Here is an 11,372-nt window from a genome sequence, read left to right on the forward strand (position 1 = left end):
CCCTCAGATTCCCTCTCATCCTCTTTTGAACTGACAACCCCACTATCTTGTTCTACCTCTCTCTCTCTCTCTCTCTCTCTCTCTCTCTCTCTCTCTCTCTCTTTCTCTCTCTCTCTCTCTCTCTCTCTCATTCGGGCTGACCTCATCACTCTATACCCTTCCCTCATACCCCCACTCCCCTCCCGTTCCATTTCCCAGTGACAGATTTGTCCTTTCTGGTTCGATCCTTCAAAAGCTTTTCGTGGAAAGTAAGGGGTGCCAAATTCATAATTATACATTTTACCCAGCCTACAGTTGCGAGGCTTCCCTGTGAATAGGCCTACTTGCATAAAGATATCACTACCTATGTTATTGCTTCCAATCATCTTTGGCTGTGTCGCGACATGCTTGTTATTTTTGAATATATGTCAGCAGTAGGTCTAAGCTGTATGTCTTATAAGCTGTCCTTTTAGACTGGTACTAAATAGAGTCAAAACATCACTCCAAAAGGGGGCAGTGCAGAGCTAGGACGAAAGATTCCTGGGTGTCTGAATTTAGATTTTTAGCCCCACAATTTCAATGTTTAGTTATTATTTTTTATTAAAAAAAACACGTCTATCGTAAAACAAGGGGTATATCATTAATTATAATATTTGCATACGTTTATCCCCCACTTTATTCTGTGAAGTATAAGAAATTAATCTCACGTCACTTGTAAAAATAAGCAATATCTTAAAAGTATAACCACCAAATATGTATATTAAGTATACAGTATATGTATACATAGGTGAAATTAGTCCTTTGCATTTATAACAACTAGAAGCAGTGAGCAACCATTGGATTATACGGCACTCTGGGATCAATTAGGCGTTAAGTAGTCTTGCTCATCGATATTGCTGGCCTGGTCTGGAAATCGTACCGGGGACAACCAGGGGCTCTGGCTCCCCAGGCAGGCTCACTAACCACTCAGCTAAAACCCATCAGAAATAGTTTGTTTGGTGGACAGTGACCTTTAGATTGGGGGATCCTATGGTGAGACCAGGAGGTTCTGAGCTGTTCCCCTCTTCCCTTTCTGGGCAAAACCTACATAAAACCAGCCAGCAGGTGTATGGGAAAATGAAGGTCTGTCCCTCGGAGAAGATTGGTGGAACAGCCCCTTAATGACCTGCCTGGAGGTCTGTTAAAGCTGAACCTATGTTTCTATGTCAGTGGTGCTCAAACCTTTTCACTTAAAGGACCCCCAAAATTATATGTATTTGGCCACAGACCCCCATCTCAAAACATTTCGTTCCAGGGAACCCCCAGAAGCAAGATTTTAGTCACTTAATGAAAAAATACATATGTTTTAGTTTTAGTCTAATTTTAGTCGACTAAATATCATAAGATTTTAGGCGACTACATCTACAGCCTTGATGGCATCGTAATTACTGATTTTACACTTGGTTGCGCGCTGAAAATAGCTGATCTACAAGCTCACAACGCGTTGCAGCGTGATGCGTTGTGAGCTTGTGGATCTGCTATTTTCAGCGCGCAACACCTGAGAGCAACCAAACATAAAATGACTCTTCTCCACTAGTCCCTCCCTAACGTTTTAGTCTAGTTTTTATTTTGTTGACGAAATTGTCAATATATTTAGTCTAAGTTTTAGTCATCAAAGCTTAGTTTTTTATTTCGTTTTTATTTCGTTTCCGTCAGTGAAAAAATGCAGTCGACAAACATTTTTCGCCATAGTTTTAGTCGACGAAATCAACACTGCACTCCCCCCCCCCCCCCCCCTTTGTGATGCCCCTGAGGGACCCCATGTAACCCAATGTAACCCACGTACCAGTGGTGAAATTGAGGGGGTGTGCCTTATCAAATGAATATCAAATGTTTAAATACTTGAATCAAGCAGATTCAAAACTGTCTGGATTGCGCACAAAAAGGAGTTAAAATGACCGTTATAGTGCCATGGCATGGTGGAACAAGGAATGTGATGAGGCAGTGAGTTTTTAGAGCTCTAGTCTATGTAACATGTAGGGAACTGAGTAGGGACTCAGGCAAATGCAATTTAATATAAGCGATGCAGAGCAATGGCAAGGAAAATGATTAAAGATGCCAAAAAGAAAAGTCGGAGGACATTCTGTAGGACGTCAGGCCGGATACACCGGTTAGGGAGGTTTGGGCCAGAATAAAATTTTCAAGACAGAATAAGTTATGCAAAGCTTAAACAATTAGATGATATTGTGTTGGATGAAATCCTTGCTTTATGCAACTATGAGAGGAAGTTGAATTCCAAAAATGGAAGCTTGCGGTGGTGATCCCGATTCTGAAACCAGGAAAAGATCCATCTTGTCCATCATCTTACCGGCAAATAGCGTTAAAGGAGTAGTTCACCCCCAAAATAACCTTTTTTCTATTGATTAGTCACGCCTTGGAGACTTGAGTTCAATAATATTTGTAGTTTTTTGTTGCATTCCTAAGACAAAAAATGTATTACAATAAATGTACCCCCATTGATTCTGGATGGGGACCCGAATGCATTTGGGTCCCCATCCAGAATCAATGGGGGTAAATTCACTATAATCAAATCTTTGTCTTAGGAATGCGACAAATACGAAAAAATATTATTGAACTCAAGTCTCCATGGCATGAGTAATCAATAGGGGAAAAAAGGTCATTTTGGGGGTGAACTACTCCTTTAAGATCTGTGCTGTGTAAGGTGATGGAAAGAATGGTCACAAATAGACTGATATTTTTTCTAGAAGTTAATAATTCTTTTTGTGAACTATCAAAATGATTTCAGAGTTGGGAGAAGCACAATGTACTAGTCTATAGCAGTTTTATATCAGGATATCAGGAAGGTCTTTATTATCAATAAAAAGGAAGCAGTAATGAGGGTATTCTTGGATATCGAAAAAGCATATGACTGTGGAGGGAGTAGAGGAGGGTTTTATTGGATAAAGGATTTCCTTAACAATAGGTCTATTCAAGTGAGAGTTGGAGGAGTTGTGGCTGAAACTGTTGACATTGAAAATGGCACACCTCAGGGCTCAGTGGAGCTTTTAAAACGACTCCTATTCCGGCCTTGCTGGTTGAAATGGGGGAGGTTATATTAAATGGGTTTCAAAATACAGCTCTGCAGCTAAATGCATATTGGAGGATTGTTGGGAGTTCATAGGCAAGGAGGAAAAAGCAACCCTTTTTCACCACATAAAAATAAAACTGCTTGCAGTAAACATTGGAAATATTATTTCGTCAATAAATGGTAAATGGTGCATTTATATAGCGCTTTTATCCAAAGCGCTTTACAGAGATTACATTCACCCATTCACGCACACATTCATACACCGGTGGCAGAGGAAACCATGCAAGGCACCAACCTACTCACCGGGAGCAATTAGGGGTTCAGAGTCTTGCCCAAGGACTCTTCGACATTAACTCAGGGGGAGCCTGGATTCAAACTGGGAACCCTTCGTGCTCTAATAACGGTTTCTCTACCCCTGAGCTATGCCGTCAATGTGGTCTCCTGTTCCTTTTTGGTTTCTCCCAGAGCTAGAAGTGGATCTGTCCTGTTGCTCCGGAAAGGCGAGCTTTCAAGTGATAATGTGCATTGGTACCTGGGTCAGTTCAAGAATGAATATGTGCAGATATTTATTTACTGACAGGTCTAAGGACTGGAGTAGGACCCCGTCTCTGGGAAAACTGTGAGATGTACAGTATGTGGAGGAGGGTCAGATTTGGCATACATGTCTGTCTTTTCAGCTAAACTATTGGCAATTTTATGGGCCATGTGGTGGATAGAGGAGGTCAAACCTGCAAAAGGTATTATATGCTCAGATTCTGCGGCTGCTCTGGTGGCTGTGAGAGGTGGGGAATCAAAGGCTCGCTCTGACTTTATCAGAGAGATTATGTGTTGTATGTACAGCATAGAGAGAATTGGCTGCAACGTTGTTGTTGTTTTTTTGGGGGGGGGGGGGGGAGCTTGCATGGCACTCTGGGGTCGAAGGCAATGAAATATATGACAGTGTGGCCAAGATATCTCTAAAAAAAGAAATTATATATCCAACTGTCCAACTAGGAAAATTTGAGTGTTGAGCATTGAGCATTTTCAGAGAACAACTAGAGATCATAGAGTATGGCTGGAGATCCAGTGGCAAGTTGGCAGAAGAGGAAAGAGGCAAGCTGTATTTTACTATGCAGCCATCTATTTATTAAAAATAAAAATAAAACTTTACAGTATGATGATGATTTGTTAAGTTAACATTTATATTAGTATTGTTTTTTTAAACCAAATATCCCCCGGGTCAAAATGACCATGAACCAAACTAAGGTGAAGTGAATTCAAACCGAACTTAAAGGGGAAGACCACCCATTTTCAATATTGAAATATGTCATTAATATACCTTAGAGGAGTTGTGTGGAAATAGAAAAAAAGTTCCCCCCCTTCTGTGTTGCCTAGAACTGGAGGATTATTTTGGGGTTTGTATTGTAAAGTACAAGTGTGATGTCATCAAGTTGTACTTTACAATACAAACCCCAAAATCAATCCTCCAGTTCTAGGCAACACAGAAGGGGGGGAACTTTTTTTCTATTTCCACACAACTCCTCTAAGGTATATTAATGACATATTTCAATATTGAAAATGGGTGGTCTTCCCCTTTAAGGATTAAGGCCCTTTCCCACTGGGCCAGATAAACAGATAAAAAATATCTGTCTCCATTCAAGCAGTGATTTTTTTTGTGTGAAAAGATTACTACCAAGGTAATCAAAAAAGTCAACCAACAAATTCGTTTCTTGCATAGGGTTGCTCCGCTGATCAATATTAAAACTCGAAAGACTCTAGGAGGTGCTATTATTGGGCCACTCATTGATTATGGAATTATTATCCTCGTATGGCATCGCCTTAAAATTAAAGCTCCAAACAGCCCAGGAAAAACTGATTAAGGTTGTGCTTGGTATTCCTTCTCGGGCCCACCTCACCGCTTATCACTAAAGCCGGCATCATAGTCGCCTGGGCGGTGGAAGGCTTTACACCGCGGTGTAGTCTTTTCGAGTCTTTTTGAGTCATGAAACTACAACGTTACATCATTCCTCACGGTGGAGAGCTTTCCACCGCGAGTACCGACACATCTCTCTGTTTTTACTATCAGACAGACAGGCTCTACACCCCGTTCACTGATTGGTCGACCTGAACCGGTCTAGACAGGGTAAAGGACTTCACCGTGGGCCCGCTGGGCCGTGACTATGATGGCCTGCACCTGGATAGGTCTCCACCGTACACTCTGATATGGGCTTAAGCCACCCCACGCTCAGTAGCTGACAGATACACTACACCTCCAAGATACCCATGTACCTGACAAACTACTTCCAAAAGGTCAAGGATGTCTGTCCACTATAATAACACTAATCATGTTCAACCTCAATTTAACACTATAAAAGGCTCTAATTCGTTGTCCAGCTATACCACCAACATCTGTTGTTTTTATCGCCCTATTTTTTATATAATTTTTGTAATTGGTGTTAGCCTATGCAAAGTATGTTACATGAGATACAAAGTGGTTCCTGTGTAACGTAAAGCTTTACTAGGATCTCATTTTAGTTAACCTTATAGGCCTACTAGTGATTTGTGCTATCATGAAACTGTAGTTTTTATTTCTAAAACTGCCAATAAACTCATAAATCAATCAAACTACTAATAAAATCATAAACTCTTAAATCAATCAATATATATATAGGCCTATATATTTCTTTTTACACCAGAGGCGAATTTCCAGCATATTGGAAGAACATCTGTACTGTACTGGGCTATTCGAAATTGTAGGGTAAAGCAGTAAATCCCGCCTCGCCTGTGGAGGGCAGCATTCACTTGTCAGTGTACAGCCTGCCTGCCGTGAAACAAAGAAGAATGAACTAAAAGTCGTTTCCGTCTGACTTTAATAAACCTAACGGCCAGCCGGAAACAGTTGCCGATTTAAACAGGAAGAAAATTGGCGGATCAACAACAACAACAAAAGAATACAGAAGGTGAGTTATGCTCACTAAGCTGACTTCATACAAATCATTTTAATTATTATTTATCACATTTATTAAAGTAACATTTAATTCGTTTCCACCGCTTCGCAAGTAACTGCTCCGGTTTTAGGGGTAGACTATTGCGTTGAGCACAGTAGGCTAGGCTATAAGCCATTCATTGCTGCACGGATATATTTATAATGGCAGCCACGGCGTGTTATGATAAGATTTGTATTTACGAAGAAAAAAAATGCATCTAGAAATGTCTGTTTAAAAAACCCATTGCATTCGCATGCACCTATTATACTTAGTTTTGTGCATGTTAAAATTGGCTAACTTAGCTACCCCATGCTACGCTTCCTGTGTTTCAGAAACTAGACAGACCCCTCCATTAGTTTACACTGCTTTTTCAACACATTTTCACGAAAATGTGAAATGTAGTACTAGTTATAAAATGTAGACCCTATACAAAACAAATTAACATGATTTGAATGCATGCATGTCCTTGTAATGTGCATTTTAATATTTGTTGTTTTGAGAAAATCTCAATTTTTTTGAAAAAAAAAGAAAAGAAAAAACATCTGCACAAAAATAAATGTTTAATGTCATCACACATAGGCCTACTGCAAGTTCTTTGTTTCTCTGAGACTAATTAATAACCATATAGGTAAATTACTGTTTAACATCTTTAAAGGACAACTTTTTTTACAACAAGGGTTTGTATTTTAGATTGTAATTATAGAAACGAAAAGATGAGTGTTCAAATATTTTCATTTACTTCTTTCTATTGTTTTAGCGATTTAAGTGTTTTGATTTCAGTGGGTGGGGGCATGCGTACCAATGGTTAAATGTCTTTTTAGACGCAATTACACAAGTCCCCATAAGTCACATCTGCCCATGAAAGATTGTGGTGCATCTTGGTAATGGGCTTCTTTTGTCTAAAAAGTAGATATTTAGCCACTTGCATGCAAATCAAATCATAAAAAAAAAAAAATAACACCCATCTTTTCTCTAATGACTATCTAAAATATGAACCCTTGTTGTAAAAAAACAAAGTTGTCCTTTAAAGTTGAACCACAAATATATCATAATTGTCCTTTTTTGTTAATCTTTCAGGTCTTATATAAAATTGATTCTCAAATAAAACATAAATCTAGATGAAAATATCACTTGATTGATGGCCAGGTTATGTACCAACTAACCGTCGCCAATCTATGATTTTACAGGTGCAAGTGCAACCCTAACAACATTTCCAAGTGTGCCTGACTGCCTGTGTGAAGGGGAAATTATGGAAGATGAAATATCAATGGCAGAGGAAGGACAAGACGCTGGAAGCAGTGAGGGGGAGTCAGGGGTGGACGTGTCCAACGGCAGTCCTGTTAAAACAGGAAGAGAAAATCCCAAAATGTCCAAGCAAATACAGGTGTGTATTACACATGTGAATCTATCAGAGTTGGGTTCAGATATTTCCAATGATGGAGCCACGGTATTCCTGAAGAAAACAAAAGGACGTGGAAGTCCTAAGAAAAGACGTCGACCTCGACCCAAAAGCCCCCCCAAAAAAACAAACACGAAAGCTGCTGACAGTGATGGAGAATGGAGATACAGCGGTTCTAGCCCACCTAGGAAGAGGGGTCGGCCAAAGGGCTCTGCCATTAAGAAGCCCAGCTCGGATGAGGGAGTTGAGACTAGGGTTGAGTCTTTGGGTGAGAGCAGTGGGGAGGAGGAGGGTTATGGTGACGAGTCAGTCTCGGAGTATAGCCCGAGCGATGATGGGTCAGACCTATCAGAGTATAGGCCGTACGGACGCAAGTCGGAAGGTGCTAAGCGTAGTTCCAAGGCAACTAAGAGAGGGAGAGGGAGACCCAAAATCCCAAAAAAGCGTTTAAGTGGGAGATCAAGGAAGGTCCCTAAAAAAATGGGAAAACCAAGGAAGCACCCTTTGCCGTCAGCTGAGGAGCCGAATGATGATCCTCCAGAGGTTAACGGAGGTTCTAGCACACCTAAGAAGAGGGGTCGTCCAAAGGGCTCTCCTGATAAGAAGCCCTTGTTGGCAGAGAGAGTTGAGAGCAGTGAGGAGGAAGGAATGGAGGAAGAAATGGGTGACGATGTCGATGAAGAGTCAGTCAAAGAGTATAGCCCGAGCTATACTGGCAGGAAGAGAGGGAGAGGGCGACCCAAAAGCTCAAAAGAGCCACTTAAAAAAAGGGGAAGATCAAGGACGCTCCCTAAAAAAAGGGGAAGACCAAGGAAGCACCCTTTGCCGTCTGCTGAGGAGCTGAATGATGATGATGATGACCCAGAGGCAGAGAGTACCACCCAAAAGCACCCTAAAAAAATGGGAAGTCCAAGGAAGCACCCTTTGCCGTCAGCTGAGGAGCTGAATGATGATGATGATGATGATCCAGAGGCAGAGAGTACCACCCAAAAGCACCCTAAAAAAATGGGAAGACCAAGGAAGCACCCTTTGCCGTCAGCTGAGGAGCTGAATGATGATGATGATGATGATCCAGAAGCAGAGAGTACCACCCAAAAGCACCCTAAAAAAATGGGAAGTCCAAGGAAGCACCCTTTGCCGTCAGCTAAGGAGCTGAATGATGATGATTCAGAGGCAGAGAGTACCACCCAAACGCCTCCTAAAAAAATGGGAAGACCAAGGAAGCAACCTTTGCCGTCAGCTGAGGAGCTGAATGATGATGATTCAGAGGCAGAGAGTACCACCCAAACGCCTCCTAAAAAAATGGGAAGACCAAGGAAGCACCCTTTGCCGTCAGCTGAGGAGCTGAATGATGATGATTCAGAGGCAGAGAGTACCACCCAAACGCCTCCTAAAAAAATGGGAAGACCAAGGAAGCACCCTTTGCCGTCAGCTGAGGAGCTGGATGATGATGATGATCCAGAGGCAGAGAGAACCACCCAAGCGTCAAAACGGGGTGCTCACCTGAAAAAAAGCAAGCAACCACCTGGCACTGCCGATGTTGGGCCCCCAAGAAAGAGAGGACGGCACCCTAAAAAAAGTACAAATGGAGATGCAGTAGATGAGGTGGAGAAGGATGGGGAACAAGAGGAAGAGGATGGAGAATGAGCAGAAGTAGACTTTGCCCCACTTAATGAAAGTGACTTGTCCCAAGTTAAGCTATGATTTGGCTAGGTGACCACACTGAGCCTTTTAATCTGGATTCAACCAATAAAACATCTGTTGGAGTAGTGAAAATTATTTTAACCGCATGGACAAAGGACACAACATCTGGTTGCTTTTCGACATAGGAATACTATCCTGTTTTGTCAGTGGGGTAGGTTAGGTGTATTGCATAACCTCTGTTTTCTTGACTAAACTGTAATTTTGTTTCCCTAATGTGCTTTTGATGCTTTCATTGAAAAAAAAAATGACATTGCTGTTTATTTTGCTTGTAGGCTAGTTAATCTGACTATGCTGATGTTAAATCATTTACACAGTTAAACAAGCATGCTTGGTACAAGGTATTGCTTGTAAAAGTGATACAAGATATTGTTTTCCTTTTATTTTACTTCTTTTTTTAAAGCCTCCACTTTAATTGTAATACAGTTTTCATGTGATGTCATTCATTGTTCGAGGAATGTTTTTTGTTTTTGTTAATGTGAAATGTTGAGCTGAAACAAACAAATGATGTGAGGTGAGATTGAGATTGAGCCTGGGTGGGTTAAGACTTTTAAAATGAACCTTGTTTTTTGTCATCAGATTTGTATGATGTCATGCTTTATGTTTATTTTTATTTTTTTTTCCCAATATTGGGATCAGAATCGGACCCAAAAATATGGCATCGGTTGGGCAATAGTTTTGAATTCTCCCTCCCAATCCAATTTAATACAGTTTGAGTTAAATATGTCTTCATGGTTTGTCTTGTGATAATTGCCAAAGGTTTGAATGTACTGGCCTGGGCCACTGGTGTAGTGGTCCAGGCACCCAGACCCAGGCTCAGTGTAGCCTGTCAGCGTGTCGCGGGTTTGAGTCCCGATCCAGAGGGCCTTTGCTGCGTGTTACTCGCTCTCCTATTTCCTGGCAGCCTATTGTCAATCCCTAACAATAAAGGCTTATAGGGAGAAACAAAGAATAAGAATTAAAAGTTATTATTCCACTTTTGTTCAAAAAAAAAAAGTCATTATTCCTCAATTGAACAGTTGCCCAGAGATTTCTCCATCCTCTTGACCTTTTCTAAATGTTTAGCTTTGAAGCTTTTTCATATATCTTTTTTCATATATCAATATTTGTTACGTTTTTGAATGATCTGGTAACGATGGACTGTCACAGGTGTTGTATGCTTTTGGCATTGTTGATCTCAGCACACATAATTAGTAATGCTAATACACAGAAAACCTTTATGGTTTCCGAATAAATATCGCATAATTATTTGAAGAAACTGTAAAAGACATGGTGCAGGGATGCTCCATAGGCTTTATATTAGCGTCTGCTTTCTATGTTAAAATCTAGATTTGTGAAACTCATGCTGTTTTTAGTGAACATATTTTGGTCTTGTTAGGTTTGAATGAGACTATGGTCCTGAAATAAAGCATCTCTTTGTGTAATTTCTGTGGTGTGATATGTTTTTAATCAGTGGGGGTTATGTATTTAAGGATTGCTAACTTTTTACGTTTTTTTGCTCTTATATAATTCTTCCTTCTGGCCATTTCAATATTCTCCAACTGTCTTGAAACTTTCTTACAATAGGGCACAGGTCTTAATAGTTACTACAGGGGAGCTGCCAAATCTTAACGAGAATTTATTTTTTAAATATTTATATTAACAGAACCCTAGCATTCCTTTTGGGGGAACATTTGCTGAAAATACATCTACAGTAGTAGAATTGAGGGTTTAAAACTTTAAGTGGTTAAATGTCTGAGAACACAAATGGACATGATTCAGGGGCCATAAATGTTTTACACACCGTTATAATGTTCTTATTTTGACCATAATACCCAACTACTGAATGTCAAGTCTTCAATATCTAATATGACACTTATTTACGGTCCCCATAACTCAAAGTTACAGACCTCATGGTCATTCCGGGTTAGCTCTTTAAGTGTTTCAGGTATTATTGTCCACTAATCTTTCATTTATGATTCCAACATATTACTTATACAATACTGATGATACTGCTGTCAAAAAATATATGAAGCTATCTATGAAATCTAATAAAGTATAATCTCTAACAATTTTATAAAGTAATGTAGTAGTAGTGGCACCTGCTTCATCTCTCAGTTAGGGGTCCTTGGCCTGAAAAGTTTAGTGTAGTGTTTCCAATGTGTCCATTCTACAAAACGTTTGAGGAGAATAAGGGGAATAGCCTATTACCTGTTACAATTATGAGTTGAGTGTTTTGAGTTATCTACTACAGGTGCTATTATTGCTGCCAATGTGACTT

At 40.3% G+C, this 11,372-nt stretch overlaps 1 protein-coding gene across 1 annotated transcript; it reads left to right on the plus strand.

Annotated features, from left to right (window-relative positions):
* The first annotated feature begins 5,903 nt into the window (after nt 1–5,903).
* Nucleotides 5,904–10,461, plus strand: LOC308292427 (uncharacterized protein). Its single transcript, XM_080734759.1, has 2 exons — nt 5,904–5,985; nt 7,200–10,461. The coding sequence occupies exon 2, from the start codon at nt 7,262–7,264 to the stop codon at nt 9,056–9,058; it is 1,797 nt and encodes a 598-aa protein (XP_080590885.1). The 5' UTR covers nt 5,904–5,985; nt 7,200–7,261; the 3' UTR covers nt 9,059–10,461.
* Nucleotides 10,462–11,372: the final 911 nt, after the last annotated feature.

Source organism: Nannobrachium achirus (genome assembly GCF_963921795.1).
Source record: "Nannobrachium achirus genome assembly, chromosome: 10".
NCBI classification, from domain to species: Eukaryota; Metazoa; Chordata; class Actinopteri; order Myctophiformes; family Myctophidae; genus Nannobrachium; species Nannobrachium achirus.

What these genes read in the sequence shown, in the direction of transcription:
- LOC308292427 (XM_080734759.1), top strand. Translation starts at nt 7,262, where the DNA reads ATGGAAGATGAAATATCAATGGCAGAGGAAGGACAAGACGCTGGAAGC.